General features: G+C 43.4%; 1 protein-coding gene across 1 annotated transcript in view; it reads left to right on the forward strand.

Annotated features, from left to right (window-relative positions):
- The first annotated feature begins 1,429 nt into the window (after window positions 1-1,429).
- The window catches only part of CFAP53 (cilia and flagella associated protein 53), a 36,562-nt gene continuing 12,659 nt past the window's right edge, over window positions 1,430-25,332 (forward strand). Inside the window, exons 1-5 of the mRNA XM_089681602.1 lie at window positions 1,430-1,531; window positions 11,135-11,232; window positions 14,336-14,565; window positions 17,624-17,797; window positions 23,823-24,126. Coding sequence (XP_089537728.1) covers window positions 11,155-11,232; window positions 14,336-14,565; window positions 17,624-17,797; window positions 23,823-24,126 — 786 coding nt within the window. The 5' untranslated portion in view covers window positions 1,430-1,531; window positions 11,135-11,154. The remainder of the gene's footprint in view (window positions 1,532-11,134; window positions 11,233-14,335; window positions 14,566-17,623; window positions 17,798-23,822; window positions 24,127-25,332) is intronic.

The raw sequence follows: 25,332 nt of genomic DNA on the forward strand, positions 1-25,332 counted from the left end.
TGTCTTCTTGCATCCCTCTTTCTGGAGCGAGGGGCGGCCCCCTTGAAAAATGCCACCCTAGACAAGTGCCTTGTTTGCCTTGTAAATACGCCCCTGGCACTGATCACTGTATTGGTGTCACTGGGGATGTCAGTGACACCAAGTCAGTTCCCACCAGTGTCAGAATGCCCACTGCAGTCCTGCTATAAGTCGATGATCGCCATTACTAGTACAAAAAAAAAAAATTCCATTATCTATACTGCCATTTGTAAACGCTATAACTTTCACATAAACCAATTAATTTACACATATTGGGATTTTTTTAGCACGGACACGGAGCAGGATATATTTTGGCCTAAATTTATGACAAATTTTTATTTAAAATTTTTTATACTGGACATGTTTTATAGCAAAAAGTCAAAAGTTTTTTTTTTCAAAATTGTCGGTCTTTTTTTGTTTATAGCGCAAAAAATAAAAAACACAGAGGCGATCAAATACCACCGAAAGAAAGCTCAATTCGTGGGGAAAAAAAGACGTACATTTCGTTTGGCTGCAGCAGTGATGACCGCACAATTGTCAGTTAAAGTAACGCAGCGCCGTAACGCAAAAACGGCCTGGTCAGGAAGGGGGGGAAATCCTCCGGAGGGCAAGTAAATACACTAATTTTTGTTTACTTTAATAAAAATCCACAATGTAATAACTTTAAAAAAACCATCGTTAGTCTAATTTGTTTAATAATAAACTTTTAATTCAAAAATTGAATTTATTTTAGATAACTTGCGCCTTTTTCTGTTTGGGAGTTATTATTACATAGAGTTATTATTACATGTATAAAAATAACTGGAGAATTATGATAAAATATTATAATATATATATAATGATGACTGGGGAGCAGGGGCGGACTGACCATTTGGAAACTCGGGCACTGCCTGAGGGCCCGAGGTCAGTAGGGGGCCCCATGAGATGCCCCTGGTATCTTTTTCATAGGCTTTTTTGAATTTGGGCAAGGACACAGGGGTCCCATGATCCCCTATTGCCCGGGGGCCCCATGAGTTGTCAGTCCGCCCCTGCTGGGGAGTTATTTTCCAGGAGAGTCATTATTATACGGTACAAGCAGGGGCGGACTGACCATTTGGAAACTCAGGCACTGCCCGAGGGCCCGGGGTCAGTAGGGGGCCCCATGAGATGCCCCTGGTACCTTTTTCATAGGCTTTTTTGAATTTGGGCAAGGACACAGGGGCCCCATGATCCCCTATTGCCCGGGGGCCCCACGAGTTGTCAGTCCGCCCCTGGGTACAGCCCTGTGATCAGACCGGTGTCTCCGCTGTCACAAGCTCAGGCAGGTCAGCAGTTTAGATCAGTACTCGGGCGCCCTCTGCTGGACGCTTTGCAGAACGACGCGCCCCCTCGTTCTAGCTCTGTTTACATCCTGTCGCTAGGAGAAGGGTGAGGTCACTTCCGGAGTCGGCGGTTGCTGGGGAGACGGGATGCTGAAGGCGAGCTGCTGCCAGGAACAGGACGGGGTTCACTCTCAGGATCGTTCTCCCCTCCGGTAAGGCGGGTAATGTGTATGATAGAGCTACCTGGGGGCTGTGTGCACCCTCCCCCCTCTGTATACGGCTCACAGCCTACACGTGGCGAACTACAAGTGCCAGCATGACCTAGCTGGGATTTGTAGTTCAGCAGGACATGGACAGACAGTATTGTTCTCACTTGGCATTGCTTTCCTCATTCATTAATGACAATAACAATGGCTTTTACTGAATGCTGCTTCATTTTATCCTCTTCCAGTTCTGGCATTTTTCTGCTACGAGTACAAATCATCATTTGTGTGCTAGGAAGTTACTCAGAACCCCCAAACATTGTATATATATACATATACAGGGGCGGACTGACAACACATGGGGCCCCCGGGCAGTAAGAGGTCATGGGGCCCCTGTGTGCTAGCCCACACTCAAACCACACCCAAAAAAGCCTATGAAAGGTACCAGGGGCATCTCATGGGGCCCCCTACTGACCCCGGTCCCTCGGGTGGTGCCCCAATGGTTAGCCCACCCCTATATATATATATATATATATATATATATATATATATATATATATATTTCTTTTTTTAAACAGAGGCCCTAGAGAATAAAATGGCGGGCGTTGCAATTTCTTATGTCACGTGGTATTCATGCATTCTATGTTAAAAACCTTTTCTGTGCAGCACCCCCCCCCCCACACACACATCAATATTCACCTAAGCCCCCTCTAGATCCAGCGATGTGCACTGGAGTCTTAGCTATCCCGGGACTCTCTGTCCTCATTGGCTGAGATAGAAGTAGGAGCCATTGGCTCCCACTGCTATCAATCACAGCCAGTGAGCCGATGAGAAGAGAGTAGTAAAACGACCCCCCCCCCCCAAAAAAAAAACAGTAATGGGGCCCTCTGCAGGTTTAGGTCATAATGTACTAAGTATGCACCACATACTAGTACATTATGGCAGACTTAGGCTCCTTTCACACGGGCGTTCCGTATGTCCGTTTTTCATCTGTCCGTTTACAGATGAAAAACGACACCCATGTATTTCTATGGACTAGCGGATGTAAACGGATGATCCTCTGTTTACATCCGTTAATGTCTGCATCCATTAAACATCCGTTTTGTCAGAGAGGGGCAATCGTGCCTCCCGCCTGGTTTTTGTTTTTTTTTTGCTTTTATATCTTCCAGATGGCGGAGGGGAGAAGCCTTCTGCAATGGTGGATGAACTGCCATCCAGAGTACGCTCCTCAAAGCAGTAATAAACCCAAAAGCAAACATTTATTGTATTGCAGCTTACCGATTCTTAGATGTGATGGCTGTATTCGTTTTACTATTTTTAGACTTCTATTTTCAGCTGGTGACACAGCCAGCAAGTCTGATATTTTTCAAAAGCTCAAGCTCTCCACCAGAGTCTATCAGTTTACAGGGAAGAGACAAACGATTTACCACTGGCAGGGGTGCTTACAACGATCACTTTTATCTAAAATCTTTATCCCAAAAGAAATTAAACTGTTGTAACTGATTATAAAGTGTTAAGTGGAGTTTTGCTTCAATTTGTTAGTGTATCTAAATCTGCTAGTCCACCTAACACTTCCTTCCCCCCAGACTGACGATGCTGCTGTCCAAAGGTGCTCCCTGTGGTCCTTCATCCAGAGTAGGGGCACTCTAATACAGGAGGAGTGTTGCTGGCCGAATCACTAGGTGAAAACAAAGGAGGAAAAAAATGTAAAGAGAAAACTAAAGTAGCCACCACATCTAATGAATGGTAAGCTGCAATATATGAAATTTTTGGTTTAATACCACTTCAATCCTGGTAAAGAAGGGAGGCGACTCTCATACGAGTGTCGGGCAGGATGACTGCGCACAGCCAAGCGGCATGACATGAGATGGCTTTGGAAGATGGGCACGGGGCAATCATTGTTTCCTGCAGAATTTCCTGTGGGCACACTGCCTTGGTGCCGCATCTGTAGGAGTAGGAGAGCTCTCTGGCCAAGCATTGGGCTACACATTATAGGACAAGCCGGGCCATCGTGGTTGCAGAAAATACAGAAAGGAGACAACTCGGCTACAAAACATTTTCTTTTTTAAGGCTGGATTTACACTCCGCCATTCATTTTAAATGGCATCTCAATGTACAAATCCCTCTTAGATTGTAAGCTCCCAGGATCAGGGCGCTCCTATCCCTCTTGTATTGAACGGTATTGTCTCCCGTTATACTGTAAAGTGCTGAGCAAACTGTTGGCGCCATATAAATCCTGTATAATAATAACGCATGACAATGCACTGCATTACAAAGTAGGGTCATGTGCAATTTTAATCTGTGACAGTCCTTGCAGCCCGGCTCTGAAAAGCAATCCCGCAGTGGATCATATTTCAAGGGGTGGAAACAGGTGGCTGGGAGGTTCTGTTGCCTTCTCAGTGCCTTTACCCTTAGACTACATCAGGGGCGGACTGACAACTCATGGGGCCCCCGGGCAATAGGGGATCATGGGGCCCCTGTGTCCTTTTCCAAACTCAAAAAAGCCTATGAAAAAGGTACCAGGGGCATCTCATGGGGCCCCCTACTGGCCCCGGGCCCTCGGGCAGTGCCTGAGTTTCCAAATGATCAGTCCGCCCCTGGACAACAATTACACTAGCTTCAAAGGCAGGCATTTCATGAGCGATTTTGAAGCTTTATGAACGCATGTCAATACTGTTTGCATTGCATCGGCCAATGTTGTTCACATGGTTGCCTTGCGTCGCGTCAAAATTGACTTGCGTCATTATCGGGCTTTGCTGCTGCCCAAACGATTCCATTGATGTCAGTGTAAGGGCTTGTTCACATTTGACTCAAAATGCTGACTCTTAACAAACACACATATGGCATTGATGCTCATTAATAGGTGTGTTTGACTCACAATTAAGGAGCGTTAAGAATGCTCCCGCAAACACCCTATGTACGTGTTTGGCGCATTTGACGCACACTGAATGTGAATTAAAACCTCACCTCAAACACCTTTTTTTTTTAAACTGTAATGATAACCCCTTCACACCTAAGGATAAGAGAAATCTAAATGCCTAAGCACAATTTTGCAACGTTGATATGTGTTAGTAAAACCGTACATATCATCACAACTACTTTGTACATCCAGGTGGATTATACCGCGTTTTTTTTCAGGACAAATTGGACTTTCATTTGGTGGTAAATGGTAATGGATTTTTCCAGATTTTTTTTAGATTATCAAAGGAAAACTGGCCCAAAATAGTACAAAAAAAAAAAAATGTTTTTTATGTAGCTGTGTGTTTCTTGTTACTACCATAACCTACCACCAAAGAACAGCCCAAAATAAATTCTCCAGCTCTTGTCAATCGCAGCGATACCATATATGTATGTTATTTGTTGTTTGTACCCGGAGTACAGCCCAGAAACAATAGTGCGCATTTTGTTCTTGTCTTTTTTTTACCTAAAACACACTGACACCAACTGACACTGATACCAATTTTTTTTTTTTAAATCCTGACCTTGGACCCTGATCTTTTGTCATTGACCTTTGACCCTGCCCTTGACCCAAACACTTACCCTGGCACTGAACTAGATCAAACCTTGATCTAGGTATTTTTCTTTATTTTTTTATTTTATTTTTTTATATTTATTTATCTTCTTTCTTTTTTTTTTTTACAAACATTTTTTTTCTATTATTTTATTTTTTAATATTTATTACTTTATTTATCTTTTTTTTTTTAAAAAAAACATTTTTTTTTCTCCTCTATGCCAGGAGTTAGAGAGATACAATGTATCTCTCTCCTCCATTCATAGAGAGAGAAAAAAACCAAGGGGGCCGGGCTGTACAGTGACTGATCACTGTGATAGCCAATCAGAGGATATCACAGCGATCATGTGAACCGGAATCGGAAGTCCCAGGTCCCGATCGTTAGAACAGGACCCGATGCTCTCAGTGACACCGCAGTCCGTACGGCGCGCTCCCAGCAAATAGACATGCAAATATGCGGCCCCACGGAGAAAAGCCCAGTTCTGTGAGGCCGAATATTTGTGTTACGTCGGCGTCAAGGAGTTAATAACGCACCAGAACCACGTTGCAAAATGTGCCGCAAACAGATTCCAGCGCGTTTGCAGCGCCTTACCATAGACTTCAAAGGAAGGAGTCGAAAGGCTTCAAATTCGACATGAGGTTTCAATTTTGAAGCAAAGTGACGTAACACTAACGCTTCATGTTTTGATAATGTGAACAGCACTGTGTGCTCTCTATAGTGTCATTTGCATAGGAGTTTGAGGAGCATTAACAATGCCCCTCAAATGACTGATTTCAATGCTAGTGTGAACTAGGCCTAAATGTGCTGTAGATGCGTCACAAATGCCTCTATGGAGTTTACAGTGTGTTTGAGATGCGCTTAGAAAGCGTTACTGGCTAGGATGATAATTCTCAGCGCACTTTCTGCGTCACATACAACTCCTCCTCCTCCGCTTCCTCTTTCCGTTGGGGTACCCCAAGGCTCTGTCTTTGGGCCCCTCCTTTTCTCTCTCTACACCTCCTCCCTGGGCCAACTGATAACCTCCCATGGCTTCCAATACCACCTCCATGCTGATGACACCCAGATCTATCTCTCCACTCCCCAGCTCACCCCCTCAATCTCCTCACGTATCGCAAATCTACTAAGTGACATATCAGCATGGATGTCACACCACGACCTAAGCCCGGGTTCACATATATGCGGTGCGGTATATCACATGTGATTCCTCCAGGAACCGCACCACATTCGTGTGCCAATCACATGCGATTCGTATGCAGTGCGATCGGAGCCGTACATTTTTAACCCTTTTTGCTGCCAGAGCCGTTTTTGCGGTTGTTGCACACATGTAAAAATCATTTTACCTGAAGATTGCACACCCCCCCAAAACAATATATATTTTCTGAAAGCAGACAACTTAGAGAATAAAATAGTGGTAGCAATTTTTTATGTCACACAATTGATCCAGGGAATATCCGAATGCCTCTCGGGGGATCAGGAAGGAATTTTTTCAGATGCAGGAGCAAATTGGATGATGCTTTGCTGAGTTTTTTTTGCCTTCCTAAACTGTGGGTGTAGGATTATAACTTTTTTTTTTTTTAATGGTTGAACTGGATGGACTTTTGTCTTTTTTCAGCTAGACTCACTATGTAACAATATTAGCACAAAGGTCTAGGCAATGCAAAATTTCAGTAAAAAATACACTAAAGTTAAATTTAGGGAAAACAAACACAATAAATGACCCGTTTGGTAAAATATAAAAGACGAGGTTGTACCGAGTAAATAGATACCCAACATGTCAAAGGTGAAGTTTGTATGCACCTATGAAATGGCAGCAAACGTCACTACCCTATATTTTCTATAGGCGACACTTTAAGAGCCCCCTATAGGTCATAAGTTTGGCGTTACAGAAAATATATTCAGTTTGGTGCTAGAAATATTGCTATTGCTCTGACGTGTGTGGCGATATGTAACATGTGTATCGCAATCAACGTTTTCAGGCGTAGGCACTCCCGACACCTATGTTTATGTTCAGACATGCATATGTTTGTGGGTAGGTGACCTCAAAATGTTTTTTTTTGGGGAGGGGTGGTTTATGTGCTTGGGTGTAACTTACATTTTTTTTACTATTTAACCACTCGCCCTCCAGAGGACAGGCCATTTTTCGCGATGCGGCGCTGTGCTACTGTGTCATTTTTTTCCCAAAAATAGAGTTTTCTTTCTGTGGTATTTGATCACCTCTGTGTTTTTTTATTTTTTGCACTTTAAAAAAAGAATGACAATTTTGAAAAAAAACTCCAATATATTTGACTTTTTAAATAAATAATTTGCGCTAGTAAATGTGTATAAATATATAAATGTATATAAAGAAATCATCAAATCATAAGTCCAGAAAAAATATATATATGCCAATACCGCTCCGTGAGGACGTCGATGACGAAACGCGTAGGGCGGAGCTTGATTGATGTGACGTCATTACGTTTTCGGCTGCCAGCTACTGCGCATGTGCTGAGTAGCCAGGCTCGTTTATGTGATTGCTGTTATGCTGTTGATGCTGGTGTCGGCTGGGACACCTCTTGAGTAAGTGCAATGGAGTACCTAATATAGGAATTGGTTTTTATAATATTGCACCATGAAGTCTTTCTGTTTCTCTCGAGTGTTTGGCATTTCCCCCCATGGATACGTTTGAAGGTGGTCCTTTATCTATTGGAGAAGTGGATTTTCGAATAACTACAAAGTTTTTCATCCTGTTATTTCGATCGATGAGGATCGGTGTGTTGCAGAGTTTCCGTTTCTGAAGATATATTTATGGATGATCTGCCATTATATTATCAAGGTTTTTTGGTGGAATTTTTCATATTTAGACACTTTTTTTTGCACAAAAGTTTTTTGCACTTTAAAGTTTTTTTATATTTTTTTGTGGTATTGGCATATATATATTTTTTTCTGGACTTATGATTTGATGATTTCTTTATATACATTTATATATTTATACACATTTACTAGCGCAAATTATTTATTTATTGGTACACTTTATATATGGTGATTTTTTGCAGCTGGTACACTATTAGTAAGTTATATAATTTTGACCATAGGCGCTATTATTAATTTTTCTTATATTTGACTTTTTGCTATAAAACATGTCTAATAAAAAAAATTTAAAAAATCATAAATTTTGGCCAAAATGTATTCTGCGACATGTCTTTGCTAAAAAAAAATCCCAATAAGTGTAAATTAATTGGTTTACGTGAAAGTTGTTGCATCTATAAATGGCGGTATATATACTGGAATTTTTTTTCTTTTCTTTATACTAGTATAGGCGGCGATCAGCGACTTATAATGGGACTGCGGTGGGCATTCTGTCACTGGGGGGGAACTAATTGCCACTGACATCTCCAGTGACACTAATACAGTGATCAATGCTAATAAAAAGCACTGAGACTACTAATGACACTGGGCAGGAAGGGGTTAACATCTGGGATGATCAAAGGGTTAACTGTGTGCTGTGTGTGTGTTTTACATTGTGTGCTGTTTTACTAGGGAGACATGCTGCTTTGTATCTCTCTATTGTGTAGAAAGAGAGAAAGCAGCATGTCCATGCTGACAGGAGAGAGACCTGTGTTGTTTACACACAGCTCTCTCCCCGTCAACTTTGCTGATGATCACTGAGTGCCGGCTGGGAATCGTGGACCGGGACCCGATGATTGACATCCCCAGCAGCTAATAGCAGCATGGGCACACATCCCCTACCCAGGAATGCAAATCACACACACGTGTGTGTGTGTGATTTTGCGAAGCCGTTCCACCCTGTAGCAGTACATTCTTTTTTTAATTTACCTTTTTTTAATACCATAGGGGACTTTTTGGTGTTTTTTTGGAGACAGGTTCTCTTTAAGGAGACATCCAGGGTCTAGAAGATCCTAGATGTCTCCGTTTTGCTCCACTGAATGAAATGCAGTGCAGATCATGCTATATTAGATTCTTTCCCGGCCATAGTAGCCAGGGAAACTGACATGAAGACCCGCAAGTGACATTTTACACATCACTTCTGGGTCAGCAAGACCCAAGAAGGACAGGAGAGCGGATTTGGTAGGCAGCCACCGGGAATTTGTGTAAACCTCCCCCCCCCCCCCGTTGTCAGGTCCGAACGCCGTATGGATCTGGCAGTGAAAGTGTTAAACTCCTGCTTTTAATGCCAGCGTGAACAGGGCCTAAATGAGCCTTTAAAATCCTGCGCAAAGACAAGTAGACCAAAAAAACCCCCAAAATTTCCCTGCTTGTATTGTACAAGTATATACTTTCACCTGCCTAATGCCTGCTATGTATATCTATTGATCTACCTTCAAGTCATATAATGATTACATGCCAAAAAGTGCACCAAACATTCATCTCAAGAGTCCAAAATCCTTTATTGGTATCACAAGTGACAACAGGAAAACAAAAGGCAGCCGAATGCTTTTTGGGTCCCAAAAATCCTTTACAGAAAGTGCATGAACTCAGAATAATAAATACGGCAAAAGGAAAAAATCATCCATATTGGAATTATTACTGAAAACATTAGTGAATACCTCTAATATGGATATGGATATTTTTTTGTACTTTCTTTTGTTTTTATCAATGATCACCATAATTAATATTATGTCATGTTATTGTAGCCCTGATGAAGGGGGACTTTTGTCCTGTGACGTGCCGACTCCATCCGTCTCAGCTTGGGATGGGAGGTGCACATTGTCACGGCAGGTGACAATTACCAAATTTAAGCAAACACACAAAGGTGGTAGAGCTGTTTCATATGTATATCATAAACGTGCAGCGCTGTAAACTCATGAAACATAAATATCTTGTATCATACTCGAATATATAAAGTGCAAAATGAAATAGCTGTTAGCACTTAAAGTATTGGTAACTGTCCCAATGTAAACGTATATCATAAACGTGCAGCGCTGTAAACTCATATATATAAAGTGAAAACAAGTGTGTGAATAGTGCAATCAAATAAATCACTGAGAGTCCGTGACGACCACAAATATTATACAGCAGGCAGTGAAAACTGATAATGTCCTTTATCCAAGTGTGCAAGTGCAAACCTGTGGTTATTGAGGAAGAGTTTCACATGTTTTTGCAATCAGTATAACAAATCATGTACTAAACCTTTTTAGGTTGCAGTCCAGGGAGAGGGGTGCCAGTACACATGGTACTAGGGAGTACTAACTCTAACATTCCAGCCACAGGTCACTGGTCTCATCCTGCAGCTGCTACCTCCTACAGAAATTAAAGCCCAGTATAATGCAGGCCATAGATGGGTCGAAAATCGGCCGATTTTCGGATCGTTAGTGGGTTAATAGGTCAGCCGTTTTTTGGGATTTTGGCACATTTTTTTTATCGGTAAAGTTTGAAAAAAATCGGCCAATTTTCGCGGCAATGATGGGCAAATCAGCCGATCTTTTTACCGATAAAAAATCTGCGCATGAGCGATGACCTGCAAGAAGAAGAAAAAGAAGAAGAGAAAGAAGAAGAAAAAGAATTCCAGTTTGCTATTATATTTGACATTTAAAAGTATAGCGGTTGCAACATTGTATCTATTTGTATCCGAATAAAAACATCTGTATCCGAAATGGATACAAATAGATACAATGTTGCAACCTCAATACTTTTTCATGTCAAATATAATAGCGGAGCGCTCTGCAGGGACAGAAGTAATTAAATGCCGGCCGTAGACAGGACGAAAATCGGCTGATTTTTTTTTTTACCGTTAATGGTAACGTCTGCCTATTGAATGACCGATTTTTTTGTTAAAAAAAGTCCGGTTTTCGACCCATCTATGGCCTGCATTAGCAGGTACAGACAGTTGGTTGCCTGTACTAGGATACCATTTATAGGGAATACACATACAAAAAAAAATAATAATAATAATAAAAAAAATATATATATATATGTAGCTTGTTAATATGACACATCTAGTGAGTGGGAGAGGCAGTACTGAGTTCGGGGCTTTATTTGCTCTGTTGTCAGTGAAGCAGATGTATTCCTGATCAGCATCTAAGAGTGTGACTGCCTTTGTGCAGATCAATATAACCTACCTATAATTTATCACTCTGTTTGAAAAATTATTTTGTTTCATTAGATATCTGAATAGAGGGAACCATGATGATGCTAAGCCAGAGGAGCAGACCACTGCGCTGCAGGGAGGTGACTGGGCCCACCCCTCATTCGGTGGCCGTGGTAAGTCTTACCTTTCTGCCATCTGTTTTCTAAGGCTTAGGAGATGAAGAGGTTGGATGTTCCACAACTTATCACATAACTTAAATACATCATTGCAAGTCCAGCTCAGGGTGAATTCATATTGAAATAAATGGGTCCATTGGCAGTGAATACCCTCCCTTTTAATCCCGAGCTGTCTGCTGCAGTACTTGTTTTTGATCACAAGATGCCCTCAGTCTATCAGGTTAAATGATTCCCCCTCCCCAATATAATTCAATTTAGAAGCATGAGGTCATACTATGAATGCAATGTGTTATGACGCTGCCCCTTAAGGGGGCTCCATCATGATGCCCTTCATTTGTAATGTATTAATGCAGAAAACTTTGTAAGTGCTGCTGTCTGCAGCTCCAAGGACTGCCTGCCGTTGGAGAATATCAGTAGAGGAAGAAAAGTCAAGTGACCAGCCAGAAGACTTAAAAAAAAGTATATTTTTTTAAAATTCCATAAAATTCATAAATCATAAAATACCACGGGGGGAGGGGGGGGGGCTTATGGGGGGCAGGAGAGCCTATTCCATCTAACCCTGAAAAGAAAAGATTTGTATGTTTACCTATTCTAAAGCCACTGTGGTCCAGTCACATGATCTCTCCAGCTACTGCATCTGTGTAGAGGAGAGATCACTGACAGCGGCTGCAAATGCCTGGTAGATGACGTCACCCATAGGCTTACCATGGGACAGCCATTGTTGGCTGCCTCTCCTCTACATAGATCCTGCCGCTGACAGCTGATCATGTGACTGGACCAGAGCGGCTTCAGAATAGGTACGTATATAGATCGCTTCTTTACAGGGTTAGATACAGTACTGTGAAAAAGTATATGCCCCTGCCTGATTTTTTTTTTTCGCATATATGTCACACTTAAATGATTTATGCCAGCAAATACATTTTAATTGTATACAAAAATAACCAGAGTAAATACAAAATGCAGTTTTTAAATGATGATTTAATGTATTGAGGGGAAAAACTGCCCAAACTTGCCTGGCCCTATGTGAAAAAGTAATTGCCTCTCCCCCCTGCTAAATCATGAGTGAACTGCGATTAATCACATTTTTAGTAAATTTCACTTGCCACACCCAGGCCTGATTACTGTCAGACCTGGTGAATCAAGATAGAAGCAGTCTGACAAAGTGAAGCACACCAAAAGATTTCAAAAAGCAACACAAAAATTTAAGAACAGATGAGAAACAAAGTAAATGACAGGTGTCAGTCTGGAAAGGGTTACAAAGCCATTTCTAAGGCTTTGAGACTCCAGCAAACCACGGTGAGAGCCATTATCCACAAATAGAGAAAACTTGGAACAGTGATGAACCTTCCCAGAAGTGGCCGACCTACCAAAATTACTCCAAGAGCACAACAACAACTCACCCAAGAGGTTATAAAAGAACTCAGAACAACATCTACAGAACTGCAGGCTCACTTGCCTCAGCTAGGGTCAGTATTCATGATTCAACAATAAGAAAGAGACTGGGCAAAAATGGCCTTCATAGGAGAGTTCCAAGGTGAAAGCCACTGCTGACTGAAAAGAACACAAGGAATCATCTCACATTTGACAGAAAACATCTTGATTAGCTCCAAGACTTTTGGGCAAATGTTCTGTGGACTGATGAGGCAAAACTTGAACTTTTTGGAAGTCGTTCGTCCTGTTACATCTGGCGTAAAACTAACACAGCATTTCATAAAAAAGCATCATACCAACAGTCAAAGATGGTGCTGGTAGTGTGATGGTCTGGGGTTGCTTTGCAGCTTGAGGACCTGGGCGACTTGCCATAATTGAGGGAACTATGAATTCTGCCCTCTACCAGAAAATCCTGAAGGATTTCAAGCGCACTTGGGTTATGCAGCGGGGCAATGAAACACACCAGCAAGTTCACCTCTGAATGGCTCAAAAAAAAACCAAAAAAACTAAGTAAAGGTTTTGGAGTGGCCTAGTCAAAGTCTGGACTTAAATCTGATTGAGATGTTGTGGCATGACCTTAAACAGGCCATTCATGCTCGAAAGCCCTCCAGTGTGGCTGAATTAAAACAATTCTGTCAAGGAGCACTCCAATGGGGACAGTTGATGTAAAAGGGTACTCTCATGGGGACTGTGATGTAAAAGGGCACTCTGATGTGGACATATGATGTAAGGGGGCACTTTGAATGGGACATTTGATGTAAGGGGGCACTCTGATGAGGACAGATGATGTAAGGGGGCACTCTGATGGGGATATTTGATGTAAGGGGGCACTCTGATGAAGACAGATGATGTAAGGGGGCACTCTGATGGGGATATTTGATGTAAGGGGACACTCTGATGAGGACAGATGATGTAAGGGGGCACTCTGATGGGGACATTTGATGTAAGGGGACACTCTGATGAGGACAGTTGATGTAAAAGGGTACTCTCATGGGCACTATGATGTAAAGGGGTACTCTGATGCGGACATATGCTCTAAGGGGGCACTTTGATGGGGACATTTGATGTAAGGGGTCACTCTGATGGGGATATTTGATGTAAGGGGACACTCTGATGGGGATATTTGATGTAAGGGGACACTCTGATGGGGATATTTGATGTAAGGGGACACTCTGATGAGGACAGTTGATGTAAAGGGTTACTCTGATAGGAACACCTGATGTAAGGGGAACTCTTATAGGAACCTTGCTGTAAGGGAGAACTCTGATGAGGGCTCCTGATATAAGAAGGGACTCTGACAGGGACACCTGATATAAGGATGCAGAGATTCTGCTTAATCATCCTAATCTAAAGATAGCCTAATACATACTAGCATTCCCTGTTCACTCCTGCACCTCCTCTGCACTACCCGCCAGACGTTACTTCCTGGTTGTGACTTGTGGTACAGAAGTGTGCCGAGTGAGCAAGAAATACTAGTCCCATGCATCTCTGTGACACAATTGACATTTTGCATCCTGACTTTTTTAAACTGCACCCCCACATCAGATAGCCTAGATTTGCCATTGTAGCCAGAGCCTAGTTTCTCCTTTTTATGTTTTGCAACATTTCTATTTAACATGTGAAACTGGATATAAACGATTCAGGGACTTTTCTTTCCCTTTCCATGCAGAAAGCCAAATTCCCAACCAGCAGACCACTTGACTACATTACACTAGAGCGCAGGAAACGGGATGACCTGCGTGATCAGATGTTGGCTTTCACTAAGGAGAATGACTATAAAGATCTGAAGAGCAAATGGGAGCTGCTCACCGATCACAAGATACTGCATAACACGGTCCAGAGGAAGGTGAATGAGACAATGGAGGAGTACCAGATGCAGATTGAGGAACGCAGAGACAGGTCATTATTACTAGTCATTGAAGCGTATCTAAACCCAAGAACAAAAATGTAATATATTGCCGATTGCAACTTACCAGCAGAGTGTGATGACTCCATTATTTTTCTTTTTTTCAGTCTTTTTTTCCCTTTATTTCCACCTGGTAATCCTGAAAATAACAAACATCCCCTTCATATCTACACTCATATCTTCCTTTGTTTATCTCCATTATATGGTGGACTGATGGAATTTGTAGTTTACAAAAGAAGAATGTTTGTGCTGTTTTTCATCTCAGTTGAAGTAACAAAGACACTGCATTTCTGACAGGATCAACAGATATTTTCTGTGCTTGCTGTAAATGTTCTTAGCCTGAAAAAGGAAAAACAAATTTAGCCACCAAATTTAAAGACTAACACTGGGAAATGTGAAAATCATCCCTTGCAGTGGAGCTGTGCCCACACTGCAAGGGTTAATTGTTCCTTTAGGTCTAGGGGGGCTTTTTAAAGTAGATTTGCTCACCCAATCTTTCGCTCCTCCTCGCTGCTAGACCAGTCCCCACAGAGTCTTGTACGTTTTACTCCAGCAGTCTAAGGTCCTCAGGACCAATGTAGGGTCCATAGCACTGCCTTGAACGTGATGACACCAAGGGACAGTCCACCTCGGGAGCATGGGGGAACAGGGTAAGTAAAAGTTCTTTTACTGTCCGGCCTAGACTAAAGAAGGAATTACCCTCTGCAGTGTAGGCACAACCCCACGGCAAGGGATCATTTTCAAGTTGGGCTTTATGGACCAATATATTGCAATATATTATGTTTTGGTTTTGTGGTTTAGATACGCTTTACTATGCAATGTCAAGTGAATGGCAACACTGTATTTGTCTTGTTTATTGAAAGCCCAGGTCAGCTAAATGTAATGATTGTCATGTATTCCCACTGGTATGACGCAAAATAGCCACTTTGGTCTAATATTACAGAAGGGTCTAATATCGGTCTATTCATGCAGCACCAGCATGTATAATGATTTGATTATCTTGTAGTTGGGGCTTTGAAATTTGAATCATTTCACAGATTACAAAGCAACCCCATTCACTTGAATGGGTCTCGTTTGGCGGGTGGTAGTGGCCGCCGCATAATTCCTGCTGCAGCATGTGTAACTCCCCTCCAGCTAAAGGGAGCATGGTTGAGGGGCAGTAAAAAGGTGGTTCAACCACAGGATTTTACTGCCCCCCAAATGCAAGTGTAAACAAGCCCCTACTGCGTGATAAATGCATGTACTACATTTCATTGTTAAAGCAGTATTAAACCCTAAACAAAAACTGTATTATTTTCAGCTTACCAATCATTAGATGACTGCTTTGGTTTTCTTTTTTTAATGCTTATTCCTCCCCTCTGTTTTCACCTGCTGATCCAGCCATAGCACACCTCCTGTATTAGGGTTCCCCACTTCTGGATGAAGGAGCAATAGAGACACCTGTGGACAGCAGCATTCTTAAACTGGGGGGAGGGCAGTGATAAATGCACTCGCAGATTGAGTCCTGATTCACACTGGTCTGCAGGCTGCGGGTTGGTTGCGGGTGCAGGTATCACACTTGTTCCCACAACCACCCACAGCCAAATCGCATTGCTGTTGATTGACATGCGGGGCTGCCATTTATTCCGAATGGCACCCCCTAGCATCTCAGCCTGCAGCATGATTGTGATCAAAAAGACCAATAGGTTTCCCTGCGGATGCGTTTTGGAAAAGGTGCATGCACCTTTTTTTGCGTTTAAAGGGGGCACAGCAGGCCATTCAATTGAATGGGCTGCCTTGCCCACAAGCACAGGATGCACAGCCCGCACTAGTGTGAACCTAGTGTAACACCCTACATTAATACTGGTTGCAAGATGTTGAGTAAACACCACATAGCAATGTTCTGCGGTTCAGCTATGCAGACTCTGCTGAAGAAAAGTCTTGTTGATCTTGTATGCTGGTAGCAGGATCTTTGTGCTCAGACAAAGAGTAAACAGACTACATTTCCCAGAAGAGCTGGCAAAAGGGCAGGAGCATATATATTCAGAAGCCAAGGAACCTTAGAGGAAGGAAATGGATGGTGAGGGACAGAGAACGGGTGTGTGGAGAAGGCTGTGCGGGACGCTGGAGATCCAGGCCAGGCTGCAGACGGAGAAGTGAAGAGGGATCGCAGACCACTGGTATCACTCACAAGCAGGAGAGACACACCTGCAGGCAGGCGGATTGTGGTGTCACCATCGGCATCGCTCCTTAACACAGGGACAAAAAGAACACGGGCCCTCCTCCTGAGAGACTACCTGTTACGCTACCGAGGCTACAGATCAGGTGGGAGGATTCCATACCTAGATCATCACAAGCTGCAAGTGACTGTGTTAAGTTCAATTGTTTCTTTCGGTTCAGTACACCTCACATCACAGCTTATGTGGGCAGCACAGTGGCTATTGCTTAGTACTTCCTCCTGGCAGGTTCGAATCCCAACCATGGCACCACCTGCCTGGAGTTTGCACGTTCATGTCCATGTGGAAAGTGAATCTAATGGCACTGGTTTAATAATTATCAATCGGCTACCGTAGTAATGAGGTACCTAATGAGATATCCTCTAATGAGGATATCAGCAGGGTCTGCATCTTTTTAGATGTGATTTACATTTGGGAGCATCTCATCACAAAAATTACATTTTTGCTGCAGGGGATGCCCAAAAATCTGACTTGCATCTTAGTGCAGATTTCTGGGAAAATCAGCGAGTTAATCTCACAAGCAGGTAATGTCATTTTCAGGGGGTGTTCTGTATAGCATCTGAGTGCAGAATGCCTCCAGGTTGCCATATTACATTGCATTTTACAGAAAATTACAGTGCTGCAGGATGAAAGGGAAAGGTCATTTTTAATAGCATTCAATTATAATATGACTTGAGTTGCAATTGCATATGCTATATTATTTTTTTTCATTTGCTATTTTTTTTATCCAACGAAAGTGGAGTTACCCTTTAAAATGAAAATGGGTCCTCAACATTTCATCAAGGAATACAGGTTCACAAACAGGCTTGACCCATACTATTGTTTTATGAGACAGACTGAAGGCCTTGCTGGAGACAGAGGAGCTGAAGTACATCCAAGAGATGGAGTCCATGGAGGAGACCACCCTGGAGAGACAGGCCAAGATGAGGGAGAGAGCCAAGAGCCTCCGAGAAAGACGGGAGAAGGAAAGGCTGGCACTGGTGGTAGAAAAGCGTGACCAGCAGTTCAGGTAAAACATGAACACGCCACTATTGAGACCCAGCATGAGTTGGCAGTCAATAACTTGTAGAAGTACTTTGGTCAGAGGGCTGCTTGAAAAATATGGGAAGAGTGGTTGTAGGTGAGCAAATTCTAAATAGAAGGTGATAAGAATGTGTTTATCATCCCTTCAGTAGTGTGCTGATGTCTCCCAGTGGCATTCATGCATGGAAGTGCCAGTTCATGTGACATGCACATTCGTGGCTTGGGATGTTCTGGATACTTCATTGGGGAGGGGATTTACTAAAACCGGAGAGTGCAAAATCTGGTGCAGCTCTTCATAGTAACCAATTAGCTTCCATGTTTTATTGTCAGGACTTCTCCAGAGCCTCCCCCATCCTCTGGAACTCTCTATCCCAATATATTAGACTGTCGCCTACTCTGCCCACTTTTAGTCGATCTCTGAAAACCTATCTCTTCAGGGAAGCCTATCCTGCCTTCAGCTAAAAATGGAATCTTCTATTCCTTTTACCAGTCCATCCCCCACAGTTATTACCTTTTGTACCACTAGCCTCTCTTAGACTGTAAGCTCCAAGGATCAGGGCCCTCCTATCCCTCTTGTATTGAACTGTATTGTCTCCCGTTATATTGTAAAGCGCTGAGCAAACTTTTGGCGCCATATAAATCCTGTATAATAATAATAATTGTCAAAGCTTAACTGAACGAGCTGAAGTTAGAAGCTGATTGGCTACCATGCAGAGCTGCTCCAGATTCTGAGTGCTCCAGTTTTAGTAAATCTCCCCCGATTCAAGCCTGTGCTATTATGCAGTGACTATAATTGACAGGTGTACATGCATATGGGCTCTGGATTTCCTATTTTTGATATCCGTTGCAGGGGCGGACTGACCATTTGGAAACTCGGGCACTGCCCGAGGGCCCGGGGTCAGTAGGGGGCCCCATGAGATGCCCCTGGTACCTTTTTCATAGGCTTTTTTGAGTTTGGGCAAGGACACAGGGGCCCCATGATCCCCTATTGCCCGGGGGCCCCATGAGTTGTCAGTCCGCCTCTGATCCGGTGTCTGATTGATAAAACTGACTCACTTCATATGTACCATCATCAGGAAAGGGGGGTCCTGAGAGCCAAGTATACATTTGTAAGAAGTAATAAAGGCGTTACACCAATGGTCTTAAGGTCCAAAATGTTTTTGATTGAATCAATAATATAATAAAGCTAGCGCATTTTGAGGGTTGAAAAATTCTAAACAATGAGATCTAAACTGGGTGGTTGTGATACTTGCAATAGGTCTGTTACAGCGCACATTCAGCAGCCTGCAGGCTACAGTCACACATTCCAGATGTTCATTTTCTGAATTTTTTACAGCCTGAAGAAGATGAACCCTTGCAACCCGCAAAACATGGTGGTTCTCTTATTTCATTATATAGTTAAAGTGGTTGTAAACCTCAGACATGAAATATGAACAAAGCATATCCCTCTATAGTGTGAACTTGTCTCAGTTAAGAGCACTAAAGCCTCATACACATGATGAGAATATCAGATGAATTGTCATCTGTTTTTTTTTTTTTTTTGCATGCTAGTCTCATATCGAAAATGAAGAGGTTACTAAAGTTACGAAAATTTTAGTATGACAGAATACAACTTTGGAAGTGATGTAATGCATTGTAATGTATTCTCTCGTTTCGGAGCATGCATTGTCACTTGATTTTTTTTGGATGAATACTGTACTGATTAAAGGAAAATCGCTTGTTCTGGTATTGTACTCGAAACTTTTTTGTGTTTGTCCCTTTCAATAATATTGCATGAACTGTCATGATCGGCTCTTGAAAGTTGTGTATTAACGATCAGATTATCGTACGGTCTCTTCAAAAGTGGTATTTTTCATCTGATTTTCTCAGTGTGTGTGCTAGGCATAATTGTCATTTCTGTCTGCTCCCTCGTTCCTCTGCTATCAGCATGAATCACTTCTGACAAGTTTTCCAGACTCCAAGAGAAAAATGGTGACAGGGGAGGAACCTGACATTGGCAGCCTCAGCTCTGTTGCTGTGTGCTGTTTAACCACTTGCCTACCAGGCACTTATACCCCCTTCCTTACCAGGCCAATTTTCAGCTTTCAGCGCTGCCGCACTTTGATTGACAATTGCGCGGTCATGCAACATTGTACCCATATGAAATTTTGATCATTTTTTTCTCACAAATAGAGCTTTCTGTTGGTGGTATTTAATCGCCACTGGGCGCTTTACTTTTTGCGCTATAAATAAAAAAAGTGCAAAAAATTTGAAAAAAAAAAAAGTTTATTTGTTTCTTTTATAAAATTTTTCAAACAGGTATTTTTTCTCCTTCACTGATGTGCGTTGATGAGGCAGCACTGATGGGCACTGATAGGCGGCACTGATGGGCACTGATAGGCAGCACTAAAGGGCACTGATAGGCAGTACTGAGGTGGCACGGATAGGCAGCACTGATAGACAGCACTAATTAGGGGTCACGGATAGGCGGCACTGATAGGCGGCACTGATAGGTGACACTGATTATGGGTATTGATAGATGGCACTGACTGGCATCACTGCTGGGCACTGACTGGCGGCACTGACTGGCACAACCCCTGGGCACTGACTGGTGGCACTGACTGGCAGCACTGCTGGGCTGCACTGGTGGGTGGCACTGGTGGGCAGCACTGGTGGGTGGGCACAGGTGGGTGGCACTGGTGGGCACAGGTGGGTGGCACTGCTGGGCACATGTAGGTGGCACTTCTGGGCACAGGTAGGTGGCACTGCAGAGTGGCACAGGTGGGTGGCACTGCTGGGCACAAGTGGGTGCACTGCTGGGCACGGGTGGGTGGAGCTAGTGGGCGCACTGCTGGGCGGAACTTGCGGGTGTCACTGCTGGGCACCGATCATCAGGGCACTGATCATCAGTGCCCTGATGATCGGTGCCGATCCCCGCTCTGACAACTGCCGGTTCTCGGCAGTACTTTCCTCACGATCTGACAGCGTGAGGAAAGTGCAGCCGAGAACCGGCACTTGCATTTCCCTGTGATCAGCGTGTCATTGGACACCGCTGATCACGTAGTAAAAGGCCGCTGTGATTGGCCTTTTACCACATCACGTGATCAGCTGTGTCCGTAGGACACAGTGATCACGGAGATCGCCGGGTGCGCGCCCCCTGGGGCGCGCAGGAGAGCGCGTTCTGGGAGGACGTCATATGACGTCCACCCAGAACTGGCCGGCCGCGGTGAAGCCGTCATTCGGCTGTGCGCGGTCGGCAAGAGGTTAAAGGGGGTGTTTTTCTTCCCTCCAATCAGCTCTCAGAGCTCTCCTCACTGAGCACTGCAGAGTGTATAATTTCAGCTCTCCACCCCCTGTTTTCTGAAAGTAGAGACAACCTTTAGAAATTCAGGACTTTGGGTGGATGTAGAGAAGACTGCAGATGAAAAGGTACAACTTGTAGGAGGATTTGTTTAACCTCTGTGTATCACCTGAGGCCAGTCACTTCACTGGGTATATGTGAGGGGTTACAATCACTTTAATTAAACAAAAAAAGAAATCTGTACTTTGTGACCATTGATGTAGTGCCCTTACTGTTTCTTACCTATACACTTTAAAACTGGCGATGGTCCTAAACATTGTAGCATACCCTCAGAGAAAGTAGGCACTGACACAAATGTTCACATCCGAACATGGATCTAGTTTGTTGAAATGTGTCAAAGTATAGTTTAGAGAACTGTCATAAAACACTGTGGGAGAGATTTATTATGTCTTGTATTATATCCACAGTCTCTGACCATCTCTTGTATCATGTCCACAGTCTCTGACCATCTCTTGTATCATGTCCACAGTCTCTGACCATCTCTTGTATCATGTCCGCAGTCTCTGATCATCTCTTGTATCATGTCCACAGTCTCTGACCATCTCTTGTATCATGTCCACAGTCTCTGACCATCTCTTGTATCATGTCCGCAGTCTCTGATCATCTCTTGTATCATGTCCACAGTCTCTGACCATCTCTTGTATCATGTCCACAGTCTCTGACCATCTCTTGTATCATGTCCGCAGTCTCTGACCATCTCTTGTATCATGTCCACAGTCTCTGACCATCTCTTGTATCATGTCCACAGTCTCTGACCATCTCTTGTATCATGTCCACAGTCTCTGACCATCTCTTGTATCATGTCCGCAGTCTCTGATCATCTCTTGTATCATGTCCACAGTCTCTGACCATCTCTTGTATCATGTCCGCAGTCTCTGACCATCTCTTGTATCATGTCCACAGTCTCTGACCATCTCTTGTATCATGTCCACAGTCTCTGACCATCTCTTGTATCATGTCCACAGTCTCTGACCATCTCTTGTATCATGTCCACAGTCTCTGACATCTCTTGTATCATGTCCACAATCTCTGACCATCTCTTGCATCATATCCACAATCTCTGAACATCTCTTGTGTCATGTCCACAGTCTCTGACCATCTCTTGTATCATGTCTGCAGTCTCTGACCATCTCTTGTATCATGTCCACAGTCTCTGACCCTCTCTTGTATCATGTCTGCAGTCTCTGACCATCTCTTGCATCATATCCAGAATCTCTGAACATCTATTTTATCATGTCCACAGTCTCTGACCATCTCTTGTATCATGTCCACAGTCTCTGACATCTCTTGTATCATATCCGCAATCTCTGAACATCTATTGTGTCATGTCCACAGTCTCTGACCCTCTCTTGTATCATATCCACAATCTCTGACCATCTCTTGCATCATATCCAGAATCTCTGAACATCTATTTTATCATGTCCACAGTCTCTGACCATCTCTTGTATCATGTCCACAGTCTCTGACATCTCTTGTATCATGTCCACAATCTCTGACATCTCTTGTATCATGTCCACAATCTCTGACCATCTCTTGTATCATGTCCACAATCTCTGACCATCTCTTGCATCATATCCACAATCTCTGAACATCTATTGTGTCATGTCCACAGTCTCTGACCCTCTCTTGTATCATGTCCACAATCTCTGACCATCTCTTGCATCATATCCAGAATCTCTGAACATCTATTTTAACATGTCCACAGTCTCTGACCATCTCTTGTATCATGTCTGCAGTCGCTGCCCATCTCTTGTATCGTTTCTGCAGTCTCTGACCATCTCTTGTATCATATCCACAATTTCCGAACATCTCTTGTATCATGTCCACAGTCTCTGATCATCTCTTGTATCGTATCCACAATCTCTGACCATCTATTGTGTCATATCTGCAGGCTCTGACCATCTCTTAAATCATGTGTGCAGTCTTTGATCATCTCTTGCATCATGTCCACATTGAGAATTCACTGAATTTTATATGTGGCCCTTTGGTGAGATTGAGGGCTACACTTGAGACACCCATCTCAAGAAAGTTGACCCCCACTGATCTAAGGACTAGTAAGATGCAATATATTACATTTTTGTTGTTGTTAGATAACCCTTTAAATATCCCACATTTGCTATGAACCTGAAAAAAACAATTTTCTTTGCTCACAGCATTTTACCTTCATAACTCATATGTGCACAATGAATATAATTCACCAATCTGTACACAATAACATTTAAAACATAGTATTGTGCTCGGTGTTAAAATGTATGTAGAAACTTTAGGACAAAAAAAGAAAGAAGTGAGGAAATGAAAATAAATAATTGGAAGAAGCCTACGTGCCCACTACAATGGAAGATAGAATGATTTGGGCTAAGAAATGAGTCACTGAGCTACAAGGTGAGGGAGTGCTGTGGTAATTAGAAGACTGAATGTGTAACCTGGTGGGTGGCCACTTCTGGGATAGAGGTGAAGTTTTCAGGTCATTTCACTTTGGAGAGTTTTCTACTCATTTCCTGTTGTGTCTTTGAGACAGGAAGTGAGAAAAAATCCCCCATTGGAGACAGGGCACCAAACTGGGAGTATGGTTCATGAAGGATGGGAAATGTATCAAACAATAAAGAGTAATACACTGCGGCCCCTACTAGATTTTGAAACTATGCTCCTATATACTGTAACTATGTTTCAGGGAGCAGTGTGAGGAGCTGCGGGCTCTGAGGTCACGGATACACCAGAACGAGGTGTGTACAGAGAGGATGGCACAGCTGGCACTGAAAGAGGAGTTGGAGAAGCAGAGGAAGGAAGAAGAGAACCTGTTTGCTGAGCTCTGGGAGAAAGACCGATTGACTAAAGTGGAGAACGAGGAGAAGAAAACCCAAAAGCAAATGGAGCTGAACCGGGAAATGTTGGATGTCCTCCAAGCCCAGAGAACAGCCGCCGACGCTCAGAAAATGGAGGAGAAAAGGCTCAAAGAGGAGGAGGCCCACTTACTGGTAAGGAAACAGAGATTCTGATAGGGGATGTCAGGTGTATTTAGAAGGAGAGTTTTGTTTTAAAGGGAGACTGCGCTGGATTTTCAAATGTAGGCTGGGTGGTTGGAGAAACATTTTGGGAAATATAAGGGCTCATTTGCACCATAGCAGTTTGTCAAACACAATGGGCAAACATTGGGCCTACACCATTTTTAGGAACACTGTAAGTGATTTGGGGTCCCAGTGAAAATGTGGTGCACACTAAGGAGGCTGGTGTTAATGAGCCCTTAAAGCAGAGCTCCACCCAAAAGGGGAAGTTTCGCTTTAAGGACTGCTCCCCATTAAGGATTGGCACCTTTGGGGGACGGGGGGGCGGGTACCCGAATTTGACAGGTACCCGCTCCCGCTTCCAGTCCGATCGCCTAGGCAATTGGAAGCAGAAGGTGTCCTCTCTCCCTCCCTCCCTGTAGTCTTTTGGGACACGTGACAGGTCCCAGAAGACTACAGGACCATTCATGAAGCTCAGCGCTGCTTGCACATGCGCAGTGGGTACTCGGCTGTGAAGCCACAAGATGTCACAGCCAGGTGCCCACACTGAAGATGCCGGCCTCCTAGAATACAGGATGGCCGGTGAAACGGGCTGCAGGGGACACACCGAGGGACAGGTAAGTGGCTGTTTTTTAAAAGTCAGCAGCTACAGTTTTTGTAGCTGCTGACTTTTATTTTTTGACAGGGTGAGTGGAACTTTAATGTGTTTTTCTTTCCTGCATATTAGCTGCAAAGCAGGATATGTAGTTGTTGGTAATACTATACTTAGGCTTTAAAGTGATTGTAAATACAATTTTCTTTTTTCTAATCACAAACTAGGTTTATACTTACTTGTTCTGTGTAATGGAATTGCACAGAGCAGCCCTGGACTTCCTCTTCTCGGGTCCCCACTGGTACTTCTGGCTCCTTCTCTCTGGCGAAGTCCCCCATAGGAAGCCGCTTCTTATGGGGGCACTCATGCAGGCCCTACTGTCTATAGACACAGACAGTAGGGCCTGCCCCCTCCACTCCCTTATCACAGGCTTTGATTGACCTTGGCCAAGCATGTCAGAGCAGGTCGAAGGGAGAGTGCTGCTACAAACAGGCACAGCGCTGGATCAAGTGAGGACTCATGTAAGTATAAGGGGGGGGGGGGATACTACTACCTAAACAAGTGCATTAAGGTAAAAAAAATGATTA

This window comes from Staurois parvus, unplaced genomic scaffold (genome assembly GCF_062004578.1).
Source record: "Staurois parvus isolate SC_StPar_1 unplaced genomic scaffold, SC_StPar_1.0 ptg000272l, whole genome shotgun sequence".
Taxonomy (NCBI): Eukaryota; Metazoa; Chordata; class Amphibia; order Anura; family Ranidae; genus Staurois; species Staurois parvus.